The 27,750-nt window shown below is 48.4% G+C and overlaps 1 protein-coding gene and 4 non-coding genes across 6 annotated transcripts in view; all 5 read right to left on the bottom strand.

Annotated features, from left to right (window-relative positions):
* Positions 1–1,126: 1,126 nt before the first annotated feature.
* On the bottom strand, positions 1,127–1,333 carry LOC135893960 (small nucleolar RNA SNORA73 family). The gene has a single exon (XR_010562354.1). It is a non-coding gene; the product is annotated as a small nucleolar RNA SNORA73 family (small nucleolar RNA).
* Positions 1,334–2,205: 872 nt separating this feature from the next.
* LOC135893961 (small nucleolar RNA SNORA73 family) lies at positions 2,206–2,412 on the bottom strand. Its single transcript, XR_010562355.1, has one exon. It is a non-coding gene; the product is annotated as a small nucleolar RNA SNORA73 family (small nucleolar RNA).
* A 969-nt stretch (positions 2,413–3,381) lies between these two features.
* LOC135893962 (small nucleolar RNA SNORA73 family) lies at positions 3,382–3,588 on the bottom strand. The gene has a single exon (XR_010562356.1). It is a non-coding gene; the product is annotated as a small nucleolar RNA SNORA73 family (small nucleolar RNA).
* A 2,386-nt stretch (positions 3,589–5,974) lies between these two features.
* On the bottom strand, positions 5,975–6,178 carry LOC135893946 (small nucleolar RNA SNORA73 family). The gene has a single exon (XR_010562341.1). It is a non-coding gene; the product is annotated as a small nucleolar RNA SNORA73 family (small nucleolar RNA).
* A 3,106-nt stretch (positions 6,179–9,284) lies between these two features.
* PHACTR4 (phosphatase and actin regulator 4) overlaps positions 9,285–27,750 on the bottom strand; it is a 32,354-nt gene continuing 13,888 nt past the window's right edge. For both annotated transcript variants that reach the window (XM_065421676.1, XM_065421677.1), the window contains 10 exons: positions 25,459–25,623; positions 24,972–25,340; positions 19,380–19,962; positions 18,159–18,385; positions 16,634–16,790; positions 15,070–15,125; positions 13,794–13,855; positions 12,643–12,780; positions 11,733–11,809; positions 9,285–11,031 (listed from right to left, as the gene is read on the bottom strand). In XM_065421676.1, the coding sequence (XP_065277748.1) occupies positions 11,016–11,031; positions 11,733–11,809; positions 12,643–12,780; positions 13,794–13,855; positions 15,070–15,125; positions 16,634–16,790; positions 18,159–18,385; positions 19,380–19,962; positions 24,972–25,340; positions 25,459–25,623 (1,850 nt within the window). In that variant the 3' untranslated portion in view covers positions 9,285–11,015. The remainder of the gene's footprint in view (positions 11,032–11,732; positions 11,810–12,642; positions 12,781–13,793; positions 13,856–15,069; positions 15,126–16,633; positions 16,791–18,158; positions 18,386–19,379; positions 19,963–24,971; positions 25,341–25,458; positions 25,624–27,750) is intronic.

Here is a 27,750-nt window from a genome sequence, read left to right as displayed (position 1 = left end):
ATCCGCAGAATCCTCAGGTGTAGCTGATGAGACTATCCCCGACCCGGAATCCACGGTCACAGGTGGGGTAGTGGTGGCGGCCCCCCCTAGAATTGCATGCAGCTCGGCGTAGAAGCGGCATGTCCGCGGCTCTGACCCGGAGCGACCGTTTGCCTCCTTTGTTTTTTGATAGGCTTGTCTGAGCTCCTTGACTTTCACGCGGCACTGATCTGAGTCCCTATTGTGGCCTCTCTCCATCATGCCCTTGGAGATTTTTTCAAAAGTTTTGGCATTTCGTCTTTTCAAACGAAGTTCTGCTAGCACTGAATCCTCTCCCCATATAGCGATCAGATCCAGTACCTCCCGTGCGGTCCATGCTGGTGCTCTTTTTTGATGGTTACCTGTGCTGATGAGCTGAGGTATCTGTGGTATCTGTGGTCACCTGTGCTCTCCACGCTGTGCAAACAGGAAATGAAATTCAAATTTTCCTGGGGCTTTTCTTGTCTACCTGGCCAGTGCATGCGAGTTCAGATTGCTGTCCAGAGCAGTCACAATGGTGCACTGTGGGATAGCTCCTGGAGGCCAATACCATCGAATTGCGGCCACACTAACACTAATTCGAATTGACGAATTCGATTTTGGCGCTACTCCGCTCGTCGGGGTGGAGTACAGAAATCGAATTAAAGGGCTCTTTAATTCGAATTAAATGGCTTCGTTGTGTGGACGGGTCCAGCGTTAATTCGATTTAAAGCCGCTAAATCCGAATTAAAGGCGTAGTGTAGACCAGGCCTTAGAAGCTACAAGTCTTGAAGGCTACCTTCTGTTGGCCAAACAGAGTAATTTCTCCGGATAGCTACAGTGACGTGAAACTTCTATGCTGAACTAAGGTATTTTACATCTGATTCCATACAGCTCTTGATAGCAGAAAACTAAAAGAAAATCTACATGTCTATGAACAAGTAATGGACTGTACACTACTTACCTTTTCAACTGATGCACCATAGCATCTGAAGCTAGAAGAAAACAAAAAGTTCGCAGATGAGTTGACGATTCATCCCTATTACATCAGATTTCCTTACAGTTTACTGAAGTGTGTTTTAACACTCATACCCACAGGCCTGGCAATAAAGACGCTATCTAACTGATGCAATGTCTCCTGCATGGTTTATCTCCTCAGTCACAGTCCGAAGACTCAGAGAAGCAGTAGGAATATGCAGGCTGCAGACCAGAGGCCCAAGCTTATTCTCCAACGTCGTGGAATGGGACTGTACGTCACGGAGCTCGAAAGCCTACGCTCCCGTACGCCACACGGGCAGAGCCAAGAGAGAGCAACTTCTCCGGATGCCCACGTTGGACTGAAATAACGTACTCTAGCACTGTTTTACACTAGTCCATACACAACTGAACTACCCACCTACTTAGCTTCCCAGATGCTAAACGTGACTGAATTCCAACCCCATCAATGCAGTGGCCCAAAACCCACAATGCAAAGCACGGGTATACGCCATGCATCAGTTACACAAATGTGCTAGATAGACCTTTGACCAAATGGACCACACAAAGGCCGTTTTATAAACACTGAAATGGGATGATGTAGGCGAACTAGAATTCATATTTGATCTATCTCAAAATGGAAATTTGTATGGACCAAAACAAACATTTATAGTCAGTCACTGAAAAGGCAAAGGGACGACAACATAGCTTCTAGATTTCAATTATACAAAACCATATATGCATTGGGAACACTGCTGTTGACACAAGATTTCAAATATACCACTCCACGCTCCCCCAAAAGCCTGATCCTGCAGACACACAACAGAGTACTCCTTTACTGTGAGAAAGTAGGATCACCACCTATGCTTTCTAACAAGGGGTAGTTCACGTTTAGTTACAAGTAAGTTGAACTTTGCTATCCTTGCTGAGCGTTCTACATCTCCAGGATTCCATGTTATTTTGGGTAAACTGAGCTACCATGCAGACCCAGCCCAAGCGTACAAGAAAACAATACTAGGGAGTGGAAGGGTACCTTTATAAACACACAGAAAATTGTAAGTGACACAAGTCCTCACCTTGTGGGCAGGCGTGCGCTGCTTGCAAAGCTGCTGAAATAGAACAAGCAAACAACATGTTAGAACAACTGAGTGAATCCCTGCTCAGTCTGCCTAATGGAGTTTGATGGGGTTGCAGAACATGGCTCCCCAGAGTGAAGAAGCCATCTGGGTAATGCAATGTCTCCTGCATGGTTTATCTCCTCAGTCACAGTCCGAAGACTCAGAGAAGCAGTAGGAATATGCAGGCTGCAGACCAGAGGCCCAAGCTTATTCTCCAACGTCGTGGAATGGGACTATACGTCATGGAGCTCGAAAGCCTACGCTCCCATACGCCACACGGGCAGAGCCAAGAGAGAGCAACTTCTCCGGATGCCCACGTTGGATTGAAATAACGTATTCTAGTCCATACACAGTAGAACCACCCACCCACTTAGCCTCCCAGATGCTAAACTTGACTGAATTCTGACCCCATCAATGCAGTCGCCCAAAACCCACAATGCAAAGCACGGGTATACACAATGCATCAGTTACACAAATGTGCTAGACAGACCACGGGTAATGCTGTGAAAACTGAACTTTGACCAAATGGACCACACAAAGGCCATTTTATAAACACTGAAATGGGATGATGTAGGTGAACTAGAATTCATATTTGATCTATGTCAAAATGGAAATTTGTATGGACCAAAACAAACATCTATCGTCAGTCACTGAAAAGGCAAAGCTACAACATAGCTTCTAAATTTCAATTATTATACAAAATCATATATGCATTGAACCATAGAATATTAGGGTTGGAAGGGACCTCAGGAGGTCATCTAGTCCAACCCCCTGCTCAAAGCAGGACCAACACCAACTAAATTGAGAACACTGTTGTTGACACAAGATTTCAAATATACCACTCCACGTTCCCCCAAAAGCCTGATCCTGCAGACACACAACAGAGTACTCCTTTACTGTGAGAACGTAGGATCACCACCTATGCTTTCTAACAGGGGGTAGTTCATGTTTAGTTACAAGTAAGTTGAACTTTGCTATCCTTGCTGAGCGTTCTACATCTCCAGGATTCCATGTTATTTTGGGTAAACTGGGCTACCATGCAGACCCAGCCCAAGCGTACAAGAAAACAATACTAGGTAGTGGAAGGGTACCTTTATAAACACACAGAAAATTGTAAGTGACACAAGTCCTCACCTTGTGGGCAGGCGTGCGCTGCTTGCAAAGCTGCTGAAATAGAACAAGCAAACAACATGTTAGAACAACTGAGTGAATCCCTGCTCAGTCTGCCTAATGGAGTTTGATGGGGTTGCAGAACATGGCTCCCCAGAGTGAAGAAGCCATCTGGGTAATGCAATGTCTCCTGCATGGTTTATCTCCTCAGTCACAGTCCGAAGACTCAGAGAAGCAGTAGGAATATGCAGGCTGCAGACCAGAGGCCCAAGCTTATTCTCCAACGTCATGGAATGGGACTATACGTCATGGAGCTCGAAAGCCTACGCTCCCGTACGCCACACGGGCAGAGCCAAGAGAGAGCAACTTCTCCGGATGCCCACGTTGGATTGAAATAACGTACTCTAGTCCATACACAATAGAACCACCCACCCACTTAGCCTCCCAGATGCTAAACTTGACTGAATTCTGACCCCATCAATGCAGTCGCCCAAAACCCACAATGCAAAGCATGGGTATACACCATGCATCAGTTACACAAATGTGTAAGACAGACCATGGGTAATGCTGTGAAAACTGAACTTTGACCAAATGGACCACACAAAGGCTGTTTTATAAACACTGAAATGGGATGATGTAGGTGAACTAGAATTCATATTTGATCTATATCAAAATGGAAATTTGTATGGATCAAAACAAACATCTATCGTCAGTCACTGAAAAGGCAAAGCTACAACATACTTTTGGCTACTGTTTCTAAGATATTTAAGTTTTTACATTTTATGTCTATGTATATTGTGTAGATAGTAGAGTTTTAATCATAAATTGTAAACCTAGGTCTTTTCGTGTGTTTATGGTTGCTTTACATGATAATATTTCACCTGTCCTGTTTATGTAACACTTTAAAAATCAGCAAAAGGGTTATATAAATAAAATCACCTGCCAGGAGATTCCACTGCTGTAGTCTGGAGCCCAACTGCTCTGCCTTACTCTTGGGTAGTTCCAAATCCCTGACAAGGTCATTCAGGTCACCTTGTGTTATGAGGTGTGGTTCAGAGGAGGAGGATGGGAGAAAATGTGGGTCCTGTGACATTGATGGTTCAGGACCAGAAGTTTCATCCTCTTCCTCGTCTGACTCAAGTGAGAATGATTCTGGTGCATCAGGAACCGGCAGTCCTTCTCCGTGGGGTACTGGGCGTATAGCTGATGGAATGTTTGGATAAAGCACAGTCCACTTTTTCTTCTTTGACACACCTTTCCCAACTGGAGGCAACATGCAGAAGTAACAATTGCTGGTATGATCTGTTGGCTCTCTCCAAATCATTGGCACTGCAAAAGGCATAGATTTCCTTTTCCTGTTCAACCACTGGCGAAGATTTGTTGCACAAGTGTTGCAGCATATGTGTGGGGCCCACCTCTTGTCCTGATCTCCAATTTTGCAGCCAAAATAAAGGTGATAGGCTTTCTTAACCATAGTGGTTATACTGCGCTTTTGTGATGCAAAAGTCACTTCACCACAAACATAGCAGAAGTTATCTGCACTGTTCACACAAGTATGAGGCATCTCTGCTCACTTTGTCTAAACAGAAATGTGTCCCTTTGCAAAATCAAACACTGACAAATAAGAGAGCACGACACTGTATGATTTCTAGACCTGATATAGGGCAATTTGTTCAGCAGAGTGATGTAAGCTTCGTTATGATTGCATCATCCATGACTCCTAGGAATAACATGATGCAATTCATATCATGTATGACGCAATACCAGCTGCAGATTGCATCATTCATTGTTTTGCCTAAAAAGCAAGTACTGTCCAAACCCAGTCATAGATTTATTCATAGATCCAGTCAAAGATGTATTTTAGTCATTTCTGGTTTAAATTGAGATCCCTTCCCTTTATAACTCACTTATCCTCCGCCATTCCCAAGTCAAGGGTCGTATATACTGACCCAATAGCATATCTTGAAAACTAGAGCCAATCAACAATTTTAAGCATCATTTTCGTTCTCAGTGATCCAGAATTAGTAAAGTTTGACTACATTTATTTCAGAAGCATTTTGGCTGTAGAGCAGTGTTGTTATACAAAATCATATATGCATTGAACCATAGAATATTAGGGTTGGAAGGGACCTCAGGAGGTCATCTTAGTCCAACCCCTGCTCAAAGCAGAACCAACACCAACTAAATTGAGAACACTGTTATTGACACAAGATTTCAAATATACAACTCCATGCTCCCCCAAAACCCTGATCCTGCAGACACACAACAGAGTGCTCCTCTATTGTGAGAAAGTAGGATCACCACCTACAGCTTTCTATCAGGGGTGGTTCAGGTTTAGTTAAACGTTGCTACCCTTGCCGAGCCTGCTACATCTCCAGGATTCCATGTTATTTTGGGTCAACTGGGCTACCATGCAGACCCAGCCCAAGTGTGCAAGAAAACAATCCTAGGGAGTGGAAGGGTACCTTCATGAACACACACAAAATCATAAAAAGCAACAGAGAGTCCTGTGGCACCTTTAAGACTAACAGATGTATTGGAGCATAAGCTATCGTGGGTGAATGCCCACTTCTCTGCTTTTTACAGATCGAGACTAACACGGCTACCCCTCTGATACAAACTCATAAGTGACACAAGTCCTCACCTCGTGGGCCAGGAGCTGCCTGCGAAGCTGCTGGAACAGAACAGGGAAAGAAGCTGTTAGAAGGGAGCCAAGGGAGTTTGACGGGGCTGCAGAACGTGGCGTCCCAGCGAGCAGACGCCACTGGGTCCTGCAATGTCTCCCGCATGGGTTCTCTCCTCGGTCACAGGCCGGGGACTGAGAGAAGCAGTCGGAATCTGCAGGCTGCAGACCAGAGGCCCGGCTGGTTCTCCAACGCGGTGGAAGGGGACCGCGCGTCACGGAGCCCGAAGGCCTGCGCCCCCGTGCGCCACACGGGCAGCCAGGAGAGAGCAACTTCCCCGGGTGCCCATGTCGGGAGCTGAACCGGCCCGGCCCAGCACGCGGCCTCCCCCTCCCCCCGCGAGAGGCCCCAGGGCCGGGCCGAGCTTGAGCCCCAGGCTCCAGTCAGGGGGCGGGCCCAGGCTGCGGCCTCGCCACCCCTGCAGGGCCCGGGGCTCCTGCTCTGCATGCGGGGGTGTCCCGAGGCCCCGGCGGAGGCGCAAATCCCCCCCACCCCCAATCAGCGAAGCGGGCCCGCGAGCAATCATGATCCCCGCCGGCCGCCGTCCCCGAGAGCGGCACTAAACCCCCTGGCCCCAAGCCCGGCCTCCCCCTCGCCATGGGCCGGAAAGGAATCATGACCCCGCTAGGCCGCCATCCCCGTCTCTCCCTCCCACAACGCGCCCATCTCTGCTACTTACGCACGCGCACCGCTGACCCAGCCAGGCCGGCTCCCCTCCTGCCACCCACCTCGCTCCGAGGGAAAAGAGCGAAGGAGGCGGGGCAACGAGAATTTATAGTGCCCGGGGCACGACGGGAAGTGCTGGTCCAGAGCGCATGCGCTGCAGCGGTGAGCCGGAAACAGCGAGGGGGGGGGCTTGCGTCGCTCGGGGCGGGCACAGGCGCAGAGAGCCTCGTGGGTGAGCGACAGCCTGCGGCGCGTGCGCTGCGTCATAGCTCTCTGGTCGGGGGCAGGGGCTCCCTGAAGCGCATGCGTAATCCCCAGGGCGGCACGGGGGGCGGGAAACCCAGGCGGCGCCCCCTGCAAGGGGGCCCTGTCTCTGCCCGAGGCCAGCAATGGGGGAAGGGGAAGGCAGGCCCACACAGAGAGGGGGAGGGGTCACCCTTGGCCTCAGCCAGGGGCTCCTGCAACAAACTTTTAGGTGTTAGGGTGACCAGACAGCAAGTGTGAAAAATTGGGACGGGGGTGGGGGGTAATAGCAGCCTATATATACCCCCCCCCCCATCAGGACTGTCCCTATAAAACCGGGACATCTGGCCACCCTAGCGTGGCCTCAGTGTGTGGCCACCAACTCTTGCTGGTAGCCCCACAGACTTTCCCCTAAAATAAATTAACTTTAGGACAAACAAACATGCACCTCTACCCAGCCAAATCATTGCAATTAGTGGGGGGGGGGAGGGTTCCTTTTTGTGTGGACTGGGTAATAAAAATAATGCTGTGAAAAGTGAAATTTGCACGTTTGTTAATATCACCGAGCCTGGGGCCCCGGGCTTGGGGGGCTGTTTTTGGTGTTAACCACGAAAGGGGAAATAGAATGAAGTAAAATGTTTCAGGTATTCCATCTGCGGATTCATTTTTCACTGACCTCCTAGAACGTTCTGGACCTTTGTAGAATCTCATGGAACCTTCCAGACTTTCTGAGGACGGAGAACGACATTTTCCTTGAACCGCCTAGAACGTTGTCAGTCGTGCCCTAGCAGCTATATAAGGGGTGGGTTAACCAGGGTTAACATGCTAAGGCATGAAGAAGTGAGCTGTAGCCCATGAAAGCTTATGCTGAAATAAATTTGTTAGTCTCTAAGGTGCCACAAGTACTCCTATGCTAAGGCTGTCATTTCCTGTAACACTATTTAATACTGGTCCACCTGATGTTGATGCACAGTTCAACTTCTTGATGTTAGTACATTTCAGTTATCCTTAAAATTAAAAAGTTTCTATATCCTTAGAGCAGTGGTTCTCAACCTGTGGCCCGCGGCCCAATCAGCACAGAGCTGCGGCCCATGTGACATCCTCAGAGCCATACAGGTAGTACTGGATGCGTTCCACAATGGTAAATAGGTTGAGAACCACTCTTTTAGAGGAAACTACTTTTATTGGTTATATATGGCATGAATAAATACAGGTTTACAGATTCTAGCATGCAAATGTATCGTCTTTTATGACGGGGAAAAAATGCATGCAAATCGTGCATCAAAGTCGTGAAATGGGCTACAAATGCACTAAAAATAATTTATTCAAAAGTTTAACAAATGGGGGGGGAGGGACACTGAAGACACTCCTCACCTGGGGCACCATTTGGTCTAGGGCAGGGGTGGCCAACCTGAGCCTGAGAAGGAGCCAGAATTTACCAATGTACATTGCCAAAGAGCCACAGTAATACGTCAGCAGCCTCCATCAGCACCCCCCTGCTCCCAGTGCCTCCCACCCACCAGCAGCCAATCAGCGCCTCCCCCTCCCTCCCTGCACCTCCTGATCAGCTGTTTCAATCAGCTGTTTCCTGGGGAGCAGGAGGCTGTGGGGAGGAGCAGGGAGGGCACAGCAGGCTCAGGGGAGGGGTGGAGTGGTGGCAGGGCCTGTGACAGAGCCAGGGGTTGAGCAGTGAGCACCCCCCGGCACATTGGAAAGTTGGCGCCTGTAGCTCCAGCCCCGGAGTCGGTGCCTATACAAGGAGCCGCATATTAACTTCTGAAGAGCCGCATGTGGCTCCGGAGCCACAGGTTGGCCACCCCTGTCTAGGGCCAGCCCTGGGTAAAACTGGGTAGCGTAGACCAGGCCTAAAGGTTTGGAGACAAAGTCAGCAGTGGATACCAAAAAGCAAGACGTCACCAGGCCTCAGTAAGAGCGCACTGGCAGAAATCAGTCTCTATTTCATCCCACAGAACTTCAAACAGGTCCCTAAATCCTGTGAGTAGATGGACCTCACTAACCTAATGGTTCTCCCCAGGCCCATTCATATACAAATCCACAGAAGCAAATACACTCCAGCACACAAGCTACCGTAATATCATATTTATATAGTATTTCATCTTTTAAGATTCAAAAGGCCTTAACCTACTATATAGCAACATGGCAGAAATGCTATTGCTCTTGAGGGCAGCAGCCAGCTAGCACACAGTCTGCTGTACAATGCAGGTGAGAGGAAATTTTGGTCAGAGGCACTAGGACAACAACATTCCCTGTCCTTACAAATAACATCCTGAGGATCTTCAGTCTAAGGTGGACAGGACCTTAGTCATGGTCTCATCTGACAGACCTGCAAAGAATAAAACCGCTCAGAACTTAACTGCTCCTCCTCAAGAGGATAAAGGCTGTGTTGCCTCAGCTGGGATTTGAAGTGGTCCCCATTATCTCTCACCTTCCTGCTAGTGGCACAAAATGAAAGACAAGTTGTTTTGTTTACAAAAAAGTCCTAAAATACTTTTATTTAATAATTAAAATTTGTCAACAGGAAGACAGATATACAATGCAATCATTTACTCTACAGAGAATTTGTACATCAGGGAAGCTATCCGGAAGTACAATGCACCAGTTCCATATTGTTTTCTATAAAGGGAACTTCAATCTTTGCCTCTTGCTTGTGAATCATTGTTTTGGGGGACAGTGAGGGAACCCTGAAGAAACAAGAAATTATCCCCAGTGACTCCTTGCACTAAGAGTATGAAGACTGAGATGAAACAAGGATTAACTGGATCTCCTGGGGTGTGAAGGCAGCAGATGAGGGTGCCACATTACACCCCGTAGGACTGGCCCAGCAGATACTTGGCACATCATGGAAGAAGGGCAGTACCAAGAACATGAAAAGGCCTCCACACTAGGCAGGCATACATAGGATTCATGAGTGCAGACCTCAAGCACACTAATGCTGACTGCTAGTCGGCACAAGCTGAGAGTGACCTCCAGCAAAGAGAGTGAATAAGCCACGAACAAAACACGCCAGTGATCCAACAATACAGAACCGTCCACCCCCCGGTAAAATCCCCAATCCCCCATATTCTTGAGTAACATCTCCCCTGCCTCATTCCAAGTGTCACTTCACCCCCAAGGGACAAGTGCTGTGCACATCACTACAGCAGTAGCTTATGTCAGCATTAAAAACATTCAGTAAGAACTGATAAGAGAACATTCTCAGAAGACTGACTGGTTTTAAGGTCACTTTTTAAAACCTCTTCCCCTCCACAGTGTAATTCTCAGAATTTCCAGTAGGTTTCGCTATGAGAATAGGAAAAGGCAAGTTTCACCCTGATTTGGGAGAGTAAAAAACAAAAATAGAGGAAATCACAATCAAAGAAAACTTATTACATGCCACAACTTCCTGAAATTAAAAACAAAACTTTAAAAGGCAACCGTCATTTCCTGTGTCTGTAGCTCCTGTTAAACAAGACTTAATTGTCTCAAGACAAGGTCTGTTAGCACAGGAGCAGGTTCGTGGGTTTGGTTTTTGTAAAATAAAAGATTAAGTTTACAAGATGCAGCATATGTTGTTAAGATCTATACATTTCCCTTCCAGGGCAACATACCATTGGTCAGTAGTGATTCAGAATATTAAGTACATTAAAAAGAAGCAAGCAAAACCAAAAATAGTCACATGTCAGTTTCCTGCCAGGACAGCATTTTTGTAAAAGGTTTCCTTTGTACACAGCAAATATACACACATGCTTCCCAGCTCTCTGGAATATCAGAGCTTAGATTATTTTTTCCCCCTTACCAAAAAGGGAAAAAGAGAAACTTCCAACCAGTTCATAAGGACTATTTACAGTGGAGAACAGGCCCATCCCGCGGGAGCAATAAAGGGAGCTGGGGGAGTGGTGGAAGAGCTCAGTTCCAATGCGGGTGTGGTCCCCAGGAAGGCGAGCCGAGATGCCTGGATGCCATGGGGAGTATTGCTGTATCATGCGAGGTATAGTGTTCAGTTCCAGCCTGATGGCACTCGAGATGCGTTTGTTCCAGTGAAATGCTACATTCAGATAGGATCCCCCTGCGCCCCAGCTCAGAGCCCTTTTCTGGGTATGTTTTCAAGGCAAAGCTTGGATGAGCCCCAAGGTTCTCTCCCACTATATTGTCCAGGAGATGGAGATAGCATGCGCTTTCAATTCTCTCTCCTCTGGTCTCGCTCACTCCCTCTTTTGGAGGATCATGGCCGATGAAACCTAAAATAGAAGAGTAAAACTAGTGTCACACCTGGAATTTGGAAGGAAGTGTTATGGATGTTAAAATATCAGGCTGTCTTTAATAAATTGGTAGTGTCCCCGCACTGACGGTGTGAAATCACTGGGCTCTCAGTGCTAATTTTAGAGGCACTTCACGTCCCTGCACGCCAATCCACCCCAGTGGGGACTGAGAGAAAGAACTTCTCCTGCACTGCCAAGCCAAAACACTCCCAGCTCTAGCCTGGGGGGAGCAGCTTTTCATTCTCCATTCACTTCTACGCAGAGACTGTGGAGCGAGTCGGAGGGAATTGTGATGGTGTTTTCTGTAACATGAGCACCTGGCTACTTGTTTCACATACTAGTTAACAGCCGGTTAGTGGTGTATCAGCTTTTGCTCACTATTGATTTACCGGGATTTGAACCCACAATGTACAGGTGAAAAGCTCAATAACCCATTACCCAGTTTCCAGGCCCACCATTTATAGGCAGGTGCACCCAAGCAGCCCCCAACACTGGAGAAAGTGAAGATAAAGGTCTGTGACAGCTGCCTCTGGTTATTTCTCCCAGGCGGGATTAAAGCTCATTACTCAATATTAAAGCTCAGACCTGCTCTTGGACTAAGAGGCTCGGAGCACAGCTTTATGAGCAAGACCAGAAGCAGCTATGGCCTGTGTGGAGGCCTGGGGTCTCGTCTCACTCACCGTGTGAAGTGTTTGCTGTCTTCATGGACTTGCATTTCAGAACTTTTAAACTCATTCAGTTCCTTTCGGATGGCAGCCTGCACGGAGGGGGAAATAAATCCTTTCAGCTCACCCGCACTGTATATTTCCCCCCCCCCGACGATTTACATAGACCCAGGATGTGCTGCATGTACAAATCTGCTTGTGGCTGGGTCCGCACCATCTCAATTACTTTTAATGAATAAAATGAAGGGCACATGTAGTTTTGAAATGGACAGGACTACCCACAGCCTCCATTTCCTCGGCGTTGAAGAGGAAGCTTGTAGACAGCTGTAACCCAAGTGAGGTACTCGAGATCAAACTCAGCAGCTCCCCCATTTCTTCTTCAGCAACCCCACTCAAGGCTCAGGTTAACCCGAAAATACTGGCTAATCTCCAGATGCTTGATACCCTGAGGCCTGCCCAGTTCCTAAGGGATGATGGTGCATGGAACTGGACTGAGACTTTCCTGCAGCGATCCTGATCAGGCCAGCCACAGCCTGCCAAGAACATCCCCCTCTTACTTGGGTCTTCCCAGCATCTGTACCCTGCTTCCTCCTGCTATTGGCTCCTGTCCACTCCTTCAGATCAGAGGCCAGAGCAAAAAGAGGGAGATTGGGCTGGGAATGGGGAGGAAGCGGCATGGAGCCCAAACGGGCCTTGTGTGTAGAGAACAGGAAACTGTTGGCGTGCTGGTAGCGGGTGGGTACTCAACAGGATGGGGCTAGGGAGCTGGGATGAGTCATTCAGGAGAGGGGAGGGAGACCAGGGTCCCACCACATGGAAGAGTTGAAGCAAAAGGAAGAAGAGCAAGTTTACTCTGCTCACATCCCTGAGCGTAGGGTATCGAACCTGAGGCTCCCAGGGTTGGGAAGAGTGTTCTCCCCATTACCTTGTCAGCAGGTGTGAGTTTTGTCCACGGCTTATCTGCTCTCCGGTCATAGTCCTGAGCATCTGTCACTTCCACATATTCATGAAACCTCAGGATCTTCCTAGCTTGCAGTTCAGCCACTGTAGGCCTTTGACTAAGCTGAAAGCAACAGGAGACAAATCAGCTTCAACCGTACTTGTCACCAGTGTGCATTCTAGCCAAAGACCCCACCATTTGATCTTTATCCTGCATATGAGAGAGATCACTAGCCACAGATCATTGCTTGGGATGCGGAATGCAACAAAGCACCTCAGTATTGTCCTGAATGAAGAGTTAATAATCGCCTCATCCGTGACGTGAGTCTATGGTAGGATTTGTAGTGTAAAAAGCGCACAGGGCCAGGATGGCATTTCAAATGAGAGCTACAGGAACAGATGGAAGGGAGGACCTCGATACAGCAATATACAGCAATTGCAGGAAACTGACTGTGTAGGATACACCCCTAACCTGATTCTAATGTGCGATTCCCCCCTACTGCCCCAGGGAATGGCAACATTCACTCAAGTTCCGTATCAATATGCTCTGTAAAAATTCCCTCCCAGCCACAAGTATAGGACGAGGTTAACCCTGTCCCCGTGGGCTAGACCCATCTGGGATCAACAGCTAATCCCGTTGGTATATGGGAGACACAGCATTAGAATCTGGGATAGTCTGTCCATTTCACACCCCATTCTGGAAATAGTGTCCACAATTCTCGAACCTGGCTGCTAAAGTTAGGTTCCGAAGTCCATGTCTAAGGACCCAAATAGAAGTGGCCTGTTTTTCCCAAGGTGCTGGGCACAAATCCCACTGAAGACAATGGCTAATCAGTTGCAGCTCCCATCAGTTTCTCCCAGGCATTTATTTAGGAACTTGATTTCAGGCCACCAGTTTAAAAACCATGGCCGCTGCTGTTTTAATATGGAACTCCGACACCCCAGTGAAAGGTGCAGTAGGAATACCTCGACTGACCAGACCAATTCCCAGCTTGCTACAGTCAGAGGGTGCTCAGGATAACCACAAAGCAGTCTTATGACTCCCCCCATCCCTCTATGTTCTCTTGGGCACTTACTACCGCCACCATCCACAACAGATCAGAGAGACGGGACACACCACATGGAGCACTGCAGTACCTTTCTGGTGAGGCGGCGTTTAATCTCCCGCTTCTCAGCCTGCCGGTCAGCCTCATTTTTTTCTGGCAAGGGGGGAAAAAAAATGTTTCATTTAAAGCAGTGTCACCACCACTCGTTGAAAACCACGGTCAAGACCTGAACACAGAAAACCAGCTTTTCTTATCAGTGGAATATCTGCATCTCCTACCGTCTGTCCGCAGTAACTGCAGGCATGCTGAGAGCGCTAGGGTCTGAACCAGACATCCTTACTCATCGAACAGTCCATCGACTATGAATGGCAGAATGGGCCTTACCTCAGGATGGTTCAGTAGCTAACCAGAGCCCTCTCCAGGCTAGCAGAGGACTCTGGGTAAAATTTTCTAAAGCACCTGAGCGACTTTGGCTCCTTTGGGCCTAAGTCACATTTTAAAATGGGTGTTTGAAAATTCCCTCCCCCCTCCCCTAAATCTGTTATGCTAATGGTTAAAGAGCAATACAGAGAAGGAAATTTCTGTTTAAATTCATCTCTAAGCTGACATTTTATTTTCCAGAGTTGATTTTTTAAGTCTTGTCTCTTTTCACCATTTACACTGTTAACTCTAATTGCATTCATCATGGGCAACAAAGCTAGACAGACCATTGTCACCTGCTGGGTTTTATGCCATAGCATGATGCAGTGATCGGTGGGCGGCACATATTGCAGTCGAATGTTTACACCCAAGCAAAACACTTTTTCTTTAATAAATTCATGGGAAGAAATTGTGCGTGTTATTTCACAATCCTTCAGGTGTAAATTACTTGAGTGTTCACACTCTTGTCCAGGAAGCTTCAGACAGGGCAGCGATTGCTGGTACCCCACAGAAGGGATACAGAACAGTGTATTAACCCTAGCTCAGCACAGTTTGTAAACGGGCCCAAAACTCTGCTCGAAAACTGCTGAAGGCATACGTTCTGCCCCTGCACCCCCGCGATGCTACGACTGAGCAGCAGGGCCTTCTATTGCAGGCTTCTGGATTTTATGGAGTCCCATTTATTAATCATAATTCAAACCATTTCTACTGGGTAACAGTGTAACTGGGAAATCTCATGAAGCTGTTTTTATACAATGGTGTAGCCAGGCCACAGAATGCCCTGTCACCACAGTGCCAAGCAGAGGCCCTTCTGTATTTAGCCAGTTTGCCCAGGAGATCTCAGTACATCTGGAGTAAAGTGAAGCATTACGAGGAAATTAATGAAACAAAGAAAAAACCAGTAATACTTTTAAGTGTTTGGGAGCTTTAGAGCTGCTGTTACTCACGCTGAAGTATGTTCCTTTGCTCCAGCTCTTCTGCTGTTGGTCTCTGACTTAGTCGCCTAAACAAGAGGAGATAAAAACCATTACACTTGCCCAGCCATATTCCCGTAGGACACACAGACGCGAACACTCATTTGGAGGCAGCAGGGAATAGAGTCAATACAATACTCACTTTAATCGTCTTGCTCCCCTTTTTCATTACTGACTCTGCCCTCCACCCGCTAACACAACTTTTCACCCAGACAGTAGAATCCACTAGACCAAACTTGGCCTAACTGGGTCCTGCTCCAATGGAGCTGTCTGGGCCAGACAGCAGTGGTGTAAGTAACACAGGAGGGACAAGCTGGTCAGAAGTTGGGTGTAAATGGTCTCACAGTGTAACTTCTAATGCACCTGTATTTGTTGGGCACTTCAAACATGTTAACTTTCACGTATGGGAGGGCTGGAGCGAAGCAGGAAGACAGCCCGCGTGAGGATGTCAGATAAAGCAGGGCACAGCTGCCACTTTGCAATATTTGTCACATGGAAACAGGTCACTGGTTCTTCCTTCTCCACCCCAAGGAGTGGGGGCACAACTGGGTGGCACAAGCTGACCCCACACCTAGCGCACTGGTAACCAGGGGCCTATCTCCCCTGCCCCCTCGTGCTGTCTGAATGCAGCAGAGCACCCAAGCTGGCCAGGCTGGTGATGAGTGCACAACTGCAGTCTGGAGCGGAGGGAGGTGAGAAGCTGCTGAAGTGGGCTAGTTTGGTTGGTCAAGTATCTGGCTGCCTCCTTTCTCTCCCCAGGGGCTGAGGTGAGGAGGAGGAACAGGGAGCAGTGAGTGGAAGCAAAGAAGCCTCTGAAGCATTTGGTATTGGCTGCTGCCAGACAGGTACCGTGATATCGACAGCAATTCCTGTTCTTAGAACTGCCAGCACAGCAAGGGCTGAAGCAGCCCAGAAACATCAATGCACAGGAATCCCAACTGGATGTGAGGGAATCCAACTCAGCTGTGGGCAACACGAGAGGGGTTCCCGGTGTGTCCCTCCAGGGCAAGACACGTTGCAGCCCTGCTTTTAGTTTACACCCACTCCTCCCCAGGCCAAATTCAGCCCTTGGGTAAGGGAGTTGTACCCTCTAACTTCAGGAAGTGCAGTACCAGTGCCACCCACAGAATGCCTACTTACAGCAAGCTAGACGATCTTGCCACTTGCACCTGTTTTCCAAATTACATCTGTCAAGTTGCTCACATCACGGCTCAATGTGGCCCCTCGAACTTTCTTTTTACCAGCACACTTCAATCCAGGAAATGAGAAGTCTGACAGGCTATGGGGGTAGGAAGAGTTGGCTCTTCCAGCTCAAATGGCTTCCCTCCCAAACAGTGGAAACTGTCCTGTGTGAAATGTAAGCTGCTTGTCTTTACATTATTTCAGAGGGAAATGATACGCAAGCCTAGCACCCCAGCCCCAAGGCAGCAGAGAAAAAGCCTCTTTGTTGCCACATTTCAGGCAAGCAGATTTTTTGGCTCACCCTTAGTTCTGCCAAAGATTTGAGAGGATTTCTCTTTTCCTCTGCATTTTATACCTGATCAGCGCTGTCCCAATCTGCTGCCGAATTTCATTCCACTCCTCCTTGCTCTTCCGAGGGAAAGCATTCTTTTCCTCCAGCTCCTCCTGGGTGGCCGTGATGCCCAGTTTCATGGCCAGTGTATCTTTCCTCTTCACCTTGTTAGCTAGAGCGCCTGTGGGAAAGGGAAGAAGGGATCCTTGCATGAGTAAAGACAGCTGTGCCCCCAAGCTGTAAAAAAGCGGTGAGACCCACAGGCCAGCCTGGCGTCTCTCACACACAATGGTCAAGTACCACAGCTCCCCTGTTGGCGGGAGCTCAGTGTCACGAAGATAATGCAGCTACAGCACAGCCTGCAGCATGGTAAAAGGAGTACCGCCATCCTGGCTAGAGAGAGGGAGCTGGAAGAGTGTGTGGTTCCTATTTTGGTGGCATCTCCTGCTGGAATTTTCCCCATCAGGCAGGGATATACATGGGCTGGTTGGCAGTTGGGGTATTTGAGGGAGTGTGGGAAGGGGGAGCATAACATAAGAACGGCCATACTGGGTCAGACCAATGGTCCATCTAGCCCAGTACCCTGTGTTCCGACAATGGCTGGTACCAGATGCTTCAGAAAGAATGAACAGAACAGGGCAATTATCAAGTGATACATCCTCTGTTGTCCAGTCCCAGTTTCTGGCAGTCAGAGGTTTATGGACACCCAGAGCATGGCGTTGCATCTCTGACCATCTTGGTGGACCTATCTTCCATGAACGTATCTAACTTTTTTTTTTTTAAGCCAGTTATTCTTTTGGCCTTCACTATATGCCCTGGCAACAAGTTCCACAGGTTGACTGTGCTTTGTGTGAAGAGGACTGTTCGTTTTATACCTGCTGCCTATTAATTTCATTGGGTGACCCCTGATTCTCGTGTTAAGTGAAGGGCTAAACACCACTTCCCTATTCACTTTCTCCAAACCATTGGTGATTTTATAGACCACTCTCATATCACCCCCGCCCCCCTTTAGTTGTCTCTTTTCTAAGGTGGCCAGCTCCAGTCTTCTTAATCTCTTGTCATATGGAAGGTGTTCCATACCCTTAATCATTTTTGTTGCCTCTCTCTGTACCTTTTCCAATTCCAAATTGTACCTTTTTTGAGAAGGGGCGACCAGAACTGCACACAGTATTCCAGGTGTGGGCGTACCATCAATGAATATAGCGGCATTATGGTATTTTCTGTCTTGCTATCTGTCCCTTTAGTAACGGTTCCTAGCGTTCTGTTCGCTTTTTTGACTGCTGCTGCACACTGAGCAGAGGTTTTCAGAGAACTAGTCGCGATGACTCCAAGAACTCTTTCTTGAGTGGTAACAGTCCCCCTCATTTTGTATGTACAATTGGGACTATGTTTGCCGGTGTGCGTTGCTTTGCACATTGTGGATATGTAGCCTGTCAGGAAGCCAAGAGGCCAACACTGTACTGACCAGACTTTTGGTTTGGCTCTTGATGTGTCTAAGTGCGGTTGTGTGTGTAGGAGTAAAGCTGGCCTCCCAACGGTGAAACCTTACTGTTATGGCTTTCATCTTCCTCTTCATCCTCCTCATCCTTATACAGGATGGGTCCCTCCGAGTCCGAATCACTCATCCCCTCTTCTTCCTCCTCTTCCTCCTGCAGGGGCTGTGGCATTAGCCTAGGAATGATCGTGACAGATGGTGCATCTCCAATGTAAACGTGAGGACCTGAACTCCGTTCGCCCTCCTGGTCTGCTTCCTCCTCCTCTTCATCATCATCTGGACTAACAAAACGCACACAATTATTATTTCTTTTAACAATGACAAAGATTCACTTTGAGGTCAGGGATTTGTTCCATCCCCAGCCCCCGGGGACAATTTCAATGGAAGCCTATCTACGGAAGGTAGGTCTCTAGCGCTGTAACCCTTTCCTAGTCAATGGCTGTTTGCCTGGGGCTGCTGCCCCCCTTTTACCCCCACACTCTTTCGTGGAAGCCCTGCTGAGCTACGAGCAAGAGTATTCAGACTTCCTTACCCTCCGGTAGCACCTTCCCTCCAGGGATGTCAACATGCTTTTAACGTTCACGAATTGCAGCAACTGAGACAGAGATTACGGGTGGGATTTTCAAATGCACTTAAGGGAGTTAGGGGGTGAAGGAGCCCAAGTCAAGAAGCTTCCTTGGGTGCTTCGTGGCTAGTCCAAAACAGTGGCAGGTTGAAGGAGCTCTGCTCGCAGGTCCATGCCATAATCCCTGCCTCATCCCTCCTTCCTGAAGAGTCGGAACGACGCCTGGCTCGGCAAGCACCAATTCAAGGAGATGCGTTGTCTGAGACACCTGAGGCTAACCCCTTTCCCCCCCATCCCCAGCCAACCCCATATGGGGTTTCAGGGCTCAAACCTGCTGCCGAACCCAAGCAGAGAGAGTATGTGTGAGTGAGAGTGTGAGGTGGGGTGGGGGACTACCACATCAAATCCCAAGCAGTCTCTCTAGGTCATCAGAAGCAGGTCATGGATGAATGAAGAAACTGAGGATCTCACTTTGTCTTGTCAGTGCAATTAAATACCTAGATTCCTCTGAACTGTTTTTGATTTTCCTGCCTAGGGTACCAAGGTGATCACCACTTCTCCCAACACTCAATTCCCGGGGCACTTTCCACAATCATGGGTCTTGCCCTAGGACGTGGAGCGCAGCGTTCCCACTCCACAGTGCAGGCTGCTGTGTGCCTGTCTGCCCCCCTACCCGTCAGTGCTCCTGCACGCACAGAGTCTGTACTCACACTTTCAGCATCTCAATGGTGACTGGCAGCGACCTGGCCCGGCCCGGGGTGCCGTTGTCCTCGTAGAGGCTGTCGTTTTCGAAGAGCAGCGAGTGAGCCCTGTGCGACCCCTCTGCAGGTGGGGTAACGGGCAGGGGGCTTGTCAGCGCCTGCTGGATCCGGATGTGCAGTGGGATCTGGGGCAGCCGCGTTGGCACGTGAGGTTCTCCGAACCCCTGCTCTGTCGCCCGCTTGGGCACTTCCAGTGACCTGAGATCTTCCTGTGGAGGGGTCTCCTTGGGCAGTTCCAAGGAGAGCTGGGGTTCCATCGCAGGGCTGGAGGCAGACAGGGGCGTGCGCGGGGGCTCGGGAGGTACGTGGCTGGGCAAGGGCGGAGAAGGCGACGGTGGTGGGTGAGACACGGTGATATGCACTGGTATCGATGCGGGACGAGTAGCTGTCACTACCCTATCGCTTGGTGGTTTCGAGGCAGCAGTTGACTCCAGCGAGGGTGCAATGTTCGATGGAATGCCTCTCTTGGGTGGTAGGGGCGGGGAAGGCTTTGATGAGCCCATACCACTGTTCACTGCTTGAGACAGTTCAGCTGGAAGAGAAGAGAGATCCCACATTTTATTAGGGCTTTGCCATAGCCCCGGACCCCTCACTCATCCACTAGCTGAGCCCAGAAAGCACTCAGGAGGCTACAGGGTCCAGTGGTTAGAAGCAGGCAGATTCTGCCCCACTGAGACCGTGATCAGATTGCATGACCTCCTGCAGTCTCAGCTGCTCGCTCCCTAAAGCCAGATGCCAGAGGTAACTGGGTGGCAAAGCTTCTCACTTGCTCTTCTAGCTACTAAGGTAAGAAGTCAGGACAGCAGCCAAGAGTGAGCAGGCTGGAAGAGCTCCTGCTCGTCTCGCTGCTTTGCATGGAAGGTTGGCTTGGTGAGAGTGCAACAGTAGGGCCAGCTCCAGGAATGGCAGCATTTCTTGGGCAGGTGCAGGACATGCAGATCAGTATGCTGCTCACTTAGCAAAGGAATGAATGCAACCAGGGCACTGTGTGTCTGCACTTACAGCCATCACCCAACAACGGAATCTGATACAACATCCCCAACAAAACCCTGGACTTACAGCTTTTCCCTTCATACACCACTTTTAGGGTATTGCTATTTGAAGACAAAAGTCAGTGGGACTGAAACGCTAACATGCTCACACTCAGTTTAGCTGTCAGAGCTAGCCACAGAGAACATTACTGCCAGCCACTCCTCGCCAGCATGAAAGTGCTTTCCCTACGCCACGTGGACTCAACACTGGGTCACCATAAACCCCGTTACCAGCTTACCCCTCATCTATGGTTCTACTGTGGTCACTAGTATCTAAGGCAGAGCTGATGTCATGAATCCTCATGCGTCCAGAAGGGTTTATAGGACCCATGAAATCTACAGCTGGGGAAGTCCCTCCCCAATTTGTGGGGCAGGCCTGAACTTAACGCAGGGGTCTGTGCTGTTTGATGCTGATCAAGGAGAGAATGACAAGAACAATGTGACTAGGGGAAGAGGGCTGGGGCCCAAATGTAATGTACCCCATCCAGAAAATATAGTCTTCAGTAGTGGCTCCCAAAATTGGCGACCTCACACTTGGTATGTCACTTCCATCCTACAGGAGAACACACACTGTTTAAAAAGGACATTGGACTCTTGCTGCAGTGCAGAGTCCCGCAGTGGGACTGGGATCCCGTGGGTCCCACAGGACCCACTGCCATAATAGCGGGAGCAGGTGGGAGTGGGATTAATAAAGTCATGCACCAGGCTCTTCGGCAGTGGCTTTTTGGCCTTTAATATTTATGCAGTAGCAGCTTCTTAGGGTCGAAAGGTTAATTTCCCTCCTACCAAACTGCTTGGAAAACATCAGTTTTCGTCTGTGTCTGCTTGTTTTCACCACCACCGTCACATCTGTATCAACGTATTCCCCAGATCTGGAACACGAGCTACTAGTCCAGTGGTGCTGCAGAACCACAAAAGGCAGCAAGGGATGAGGAGATTGTGCTTTTTGGGAAGACTACAGTAATACAGAGGTGGACACGTTTTCCAGATGTTTAGAATGTACAGACTTTTCCCTTACAGATTAAGGCCAGGATCCTGTCTAGTGCTGAATGTCCTCAGCTCCCACTGACTTCTGCTTTCAGTGCTGCTCAAAGCCACACAGGATCAGCCCTAAGAGATCAGGTTTGGGTACTAAGAGCCTCATTCTGAGAGGAGCCAAGGAGCCAGCACCTCCCATAAAAGGGAGTTAGAGAAGCAGAGCACCCACAGGACCAGGCCCTACTGCAAGGGTGCTGTGAATCCAATCTGTCTCCCTTCACGAGTAAGGCAAAGGGGTCTCTCTCACTGGGCTAAAAATTAGTTTCACTGCACCCAGGACAGTACAAACTCCTCTGACCCAACATAGAAGCCAACATATTACTCTAGTAAAGGCTAAATTAGCCACTTTGCTGTGAACGACACAGCTGCCCCTGCCTGGCGTGGCCTTGACAGAATCCATGCATACACTGTGAACTGCGGTTGGGTAAAAGTTCGTTATGCATTTCCTGAGCCCTATCCTGCCACGAAGTGTCGTTTAAGAGGCCAGCGGCATAGGAGCCTAACGTACGGAATGAGAAAGCAGAGATTCATAGATTCTAGGACTGGAAGGGACCTCGAGAGGTCATCGAGTCCAGTCCCCTGCCCGCATGGCAGGACCAAATACTGTCTAGACCATCCCTGATAGACATTTATCTAACCTACTCTTAAATATCTCCAGAGATGGAGATTCCACAACCTCCCTAGGCAATTTATTCCAGTGTTTAACCACCCTGACAGTTAGGAACTTTTTCCTAATGTCCAACCTAGACCTCCCTTGCTGCAGTTTAAGCCCATTGCTTCTTGTTCTATCCTTAGAGGCTAAGGTGAACAAGTTTTCTCCCTCCTCCTTATGACACCCTTTTAGATACCTGAAAACTGCTATCATGTCCCCTCTCAGTCTTCTCTTTTCCAAACTAAACAAACCCAATTCTTTCAGCCTTCCTTCATAGGTCATGTTCTCAAGACCTTTAATCATTCTTGTTGCTCTTCTCTGGACCCTTTCCAATTTCTCCACATCTTTCTTGAAATGCGGTGCCCAGAACTGGACACAATACTCCAGTTCTGGGCACCGCATTTCAAGAAAGATGTGGAGAAAGATGGAAGAGACCGGTTACGTTAGCCACATTCACCTCTTTCCAGTGTGGGGCCGTTCCCTTCCATTTTGTGCTCTGTCACCTAGTTTTTATTCTGTCAATCAATGGGGCTTTCACCGGTTCCTTTGGGAGCCTATTCCCCAATCTCACCATTGGGTAACACTTCTTGACATTCAGGCTGTATGTTCCTTTGCCTAATTCAAATCCATTGTTCCTAGTTATACCTTTACTAGGTGTTAAATATTTTCTTCCCCTCCTTGGTGTTTACACCATCCAAACATACGTCCTTCAATTTCACCCTTTAGTGAAACGATGCAGGCTTGATACTGCAGAATGGCTAACTCCAATCCTGCTTTCAATCCTTTTGAATCAGAACCCACAGCATCGTGTTGAGCATTGAAATGTAGGTCTGTACAGAGTCCAGTTGTGAAATCGGTTGCTGTTTGGATGTGGATTCTCAACAGGCAAAGCAAGCAAAACAGGTGCCGAGCTCTTCAGCTCTACTTACAACTCCTCTCACTCCCTCCACACCCTCTGCCATAGGTGTCTGAGGCCCTACCCTGGAGATAGCAGCAGGATGACACTGTGCTGTCTTTCATTACATTTTTTTCTCAGTGCTATCTGCAGTTAGTGCTGGGGCATTTCAAATACCACCCATGTTGTGTGCAAGCAGCTTAAGCAAGCAAAGAAGGTATTTCCTTGCATGCACAACAGGAACAGTCAGACTAGTTTTGTCATCTGGCAAACAGCAGTTTAATACCAGGCAAAGTTCAACTGTAAAACCTGCTAGAGCAGAGAGCATCCCAGAGCAGAAAAAAACTGAATGATTTGGTTCGTATTTATTTTTTAGTCTGGAGAAGTCGTGTTATTTGCTTGTGGAAACGAAAGCACTGACCTAAGCCTACTGCAGATAGTCCTGCACTGGCTTTCTCTATACAGCTCTGCCAGTGCCTCCCAAACAAGACCTGCATAAGCCCAGCCACCACTATTCTAGAGATGGATTCATTCCACAGCTCTGCCCATCCATCTCAGTCCTGATCTGTGGCACTCCCTGCTGCTCCTGTCCAAAGACTAGAGACAGAGCTGTGCAGTGGTTATGAGATGGGGATTGTCCTTTAACAGCTTCATTCAGTCCACTTAACACATTTCACTTGTGACTTAGGGTATGTCTACACTACCGCGGTAGTTCGACGGCTGGCAATCGAAGTTCCGGGTTCGATTTATCGCGTCTGGTGTGGACGCGATAAATCGAACCAGGAAGCGCTCGCCGTCGACTGCGGTACTCCAGCTCGGCGAGAGGAGTACCGCGGAGTCGACGGGGGAGCCTGCCTGCCGCGTGTGGACCGCGTCTGAACCGCGGTAAGTTCGAAGTAAGGTATGTCGACTTCAGCTACGTGAATATGCGTACCTTACTTCGACTTGGGGGGTAAGTGTAGACCAAGCCTTATTCAAGATTTAACCAAGGCATCTGAGACCAATACTTAATATTGGGCTAACTGCATGGCAAGAAACTCCCCCCAACATGTTCTGTTAAAACAGGTTTGAAAATAGATGCATTGAATTCTTTATTTAACCGGCACTGGGAAGAATCAGCTCTTAATTTACATTTTAGTGCTCTAGGGTTTGCCAGATGAGCAGCCCTGCCGCCCGAATTTCTCCGTTTATCCACAGCAGCAAGGGGGGCCTGCTTCCCCAACATCCCTGCCTTGCCAATGCACTTTGAGGAAGCACCTCAAGTAGTAAGGGGGCAGTTCAGACTCCACAGTCCACTCCGAGTCCTTTGCCTCGCTGCTGCAACTGGCAGCAATGGCACCGATCCGTGCTAAATACCACAGTGATCTGTCATGTGAGTATTTCCCACTGGGACTTACCAGTTCATTAGGACACCAAACGGCTGTAACCATAAACTTCCACTGATCATATAAACTGGTGATTTACAGGTGAAAGTCTTCTAAGACCCACTAACAATCCCAAGCCTTCCAGTCCAGCACAGCTGATAAGTTCCCACATTGGTCGAAGATTAAAGACACTTTATTACAACAGTGGTTTTTAATCTCAATCACTACCCTTAACAGAAAAACGAGAGACTGCCTCTCTTGATCAGCTGCTGGATACGTCTGTGCTAGGCAGATTGTTCAGTTTGTAGTGCCACTTGAAAGTAATTAACATTTGCCCTGTGCTGATGGGACCAGCACCAACAGAGCTCACCCAGTTTCCACGCCTGTCCAGTGGTCAAGCTTTGAAGATCCTTGATTAGCTCACAGGCATTCGAGACATGTTACTGTATTAACACAGCAACACAAATCTTCCCTTCCAAACAGAGTTTGCAATCTCAAAGAACGAACGAAAGAGCCTCCTAGGTTTGACTGACAGCCACTTGCAAAGAGGCAGACACTTACCTATTAAAGGGTTGCTATTTCTGTTCACCGGCTTCGGGGGCGGGATGGGGGGCTGTTTGGCAGGCACCACGCTGGTTGTACTTGTGGTAGCAGTAGTGTTAGTGCTGGCAAGAGCAGGGGGCACAGTCCTGGGGGCTGGGCAAGGGGCGACTGTGGAATTGACCGTCTTTGCTATGCTGGTGGCGGCAGTAACAGTAGAGGAGGATGCAGTCCTTGTAGTGCGGCTGGCAGGGACAGGATCCCTCGCCTGCACATCACTTGCCTCCTGAGAAGAGGATAAGGGTCTTTTCGGAGGAAGCAAAGGCTGTTTGGGTGCATGCGGCTCATGAGGAGGCTCCATTTCTGAACTGGGATTGCTACTGGATGAGCCTGCAAAATGAAACACAAAACAAGTGCTTATAGAGATTGGTGAATGAGGGGACCCAGGAGACGAGACTTCAAAACAGATATTTCTTTGTGAGAAACTGAAGCAAGCCTGATTTCCTACCTGGTCTTTTCTTTGGTTCCTCAACTGGAACAGACTTTCTAAGACTTGATTTCTTCCCAACCTCTTCCTCCAGGTGGGCCAGGTTTGACATCCCAGAACCACCAATGGGGACTGTATGCCCATTCTTCAACGCAGTATGGCTGAGTTTGTCTGGTTCCTCTCCATCTGTGAGGGGATGGGGGTGAGGAATGAACAGAAAACCATCAGAAAAGGCAAAAGATACTGAATACTTAGTCCTGCCATGAGAGCAGGGGGCTGGACTAGATGACCTCTCAAGGTCCCTTCCACTTCTATGATTCTATGATCTGAAGTCTGATGATACACACCTATCGGTAGGCAGTGAACTGGCAACAGATTGCCAATGACTGTCTATTTAAAAATCTGCAAGTATCCACAACACTCCTTTTACTTCTGGAATATCTGGTCCTAGAATTACTTTCTGCATAAAATGGCACATGGTAACATCAGCACCAAGTTAGTTTGGAGCTCTTGATTTCAACAACAATGTGCTAAAGACAGTATAGGGCCTGATCTCCTGTAACTCTGGTTTATTCCAACAATCTGTTTATTCCCCTCCCCTCCCCCCATCAGTCTCCCATACAATGGGCTCATTTACAAAGGAACATATTTACAAGGTTCAAAGATAGGATGGCCTTCAAGGCCAGCACTATCCCATGATCAGCAATCCAGCAGCAGTTGCAATCAAGCTCTTGTAGCCTTCTGCATCAGCTTACTTGAAGGGCTTTCTAATGAATCCCTGTACTCTGCTACGTTACAGAACTCAAAATGCTGGCCAGGTTTCCACTGAATGTACAATAGATTTGTTCTGAAGACAAGATTCATTCAGTGTTCCCGGGGCACGGATACCTTCCATACTGGTTTGTACATGGCATTCCTGCAGCATTTGCCCTGGAGAATGATGAGCAGCCCCAAACATTTGAACAATGGAGAAGAGGAGTTTCCTTAAATGAAGTCCCATCTCTCCTACCTTCCTTTTTGATTTAGGTCCAGCACGCGTTTTCATACCCTTCGTCAACCTTAATCCTCACTACTTCTTACCATGTCTTCTAGAGCAGTGTTCCCTAAACTCTGAAAGTTGAGCATTTCTTCAGGAAAACAAAGCCAGCCGCACACCCTTTCAGCCCTGCCATATAGTATTACATAAGCTCTCCCCACCATAACGCTGTGCACACAAGTGCTTATGTCGGTGTAATTTAGGTCACTCCAGGGGGTGATTTATTCACACCCAAGTGACATAAGTTTTGCTGACATAAGCTGTAGTGTAGACCTAACCTTAGTTGTCACCCATTTGATTGATGGGACACGTTTTTCACTCTCAGCTATTGTTTCAAGCTCTCTGAGAACTCAGGCAGATGTTGCCGTGTTCGTTAAATTTGCTTAAGCTTGGTCTACCCTTAAAAGTTAGGTTGACATAGCTACAGTTCTTCACACCCCTGAGCAACCTAACCCCCAGCATAGGCATGGCTAAATCAATGGAAGAATTCTTCAGTCAACCTAGCCACCACTGCTCAGAGGTGGATGACCTATGCTGATGGCAAAACCTCTTCTGTCGTTGTAGGAAGCGTCTGCAGCATGGCACTCCAGCAGCATAGCTGTGCCACTGTTGCGCCAGTAGTGTAGACATGGCCTTAGTGTTTTTATGGTTTTCTTTGCAAACATGAGACTAATTTTAAAACTGAAACCAGGACTCTGGAGGACAATCCGGATGGCCATCTGACTAGTCCTTCGTGCCTTCCGTACGAGTTCCCTCACACAGGGAAACGCTGTCCTAAAATCTGCCTATCATCTCCCTTGGACAGTTCCCTAGATATTACACCCCCCTGCCCCGCCTCAGCTATTCAAACTCTCTCCTTATGCCTTCTCATATTCTCCAGGTTCTGGCATGTACAGGATGCTGCGGCTGGCGCTCTCATTCTCACCCCCAGCCATTTCAATTCCAGTGGCTTTCCATAAATCTAGTTCAAAATGGTCGTCTTTGCTTTTAAAGCCCTCCATGAGCTTGAGCCAGCCTGCCTCAAGGAATTTGTCTGCTGTCCTTGCTCATCTGGTACTCACTCCCTATGTCCCCACTGTGGATAAACCACCTTCTCTACACCTCTTCCCCACACAGCCCTCCTGTATCTGCCACAACTCCAGCTATTTTCACATCCCGGCCAGCTGCTCTCCTTTATTTATGTTACAATTTAGAGTTTTGCCTGCACTGTTTGCAATTTGTAAGGTGAATACTAGACACAATGCAGCTGTGTAGAACTGAATTAAGGACAGCAAAGA

The sequence above is a fragment of the Emys orbicularis genome, chromosome 23 (assembly GCF_028017835.1).
Source record: "Emys orbicularis isolate rEmyOrb1 chromosome 23, rEmyOrb1.hap1, whole genome shotgun sequence".
NCBI classification, from domain to species: Eukaryota; Metazoa; Chordata; order Testudines; family Emydidae; genus Emys; species Emys orbicularis.
The sequence above is the reverse complement of the archived record's forward strand: the minus strand, read 5'-3'. Positions and strand labels throughout refer to the sequence as shown.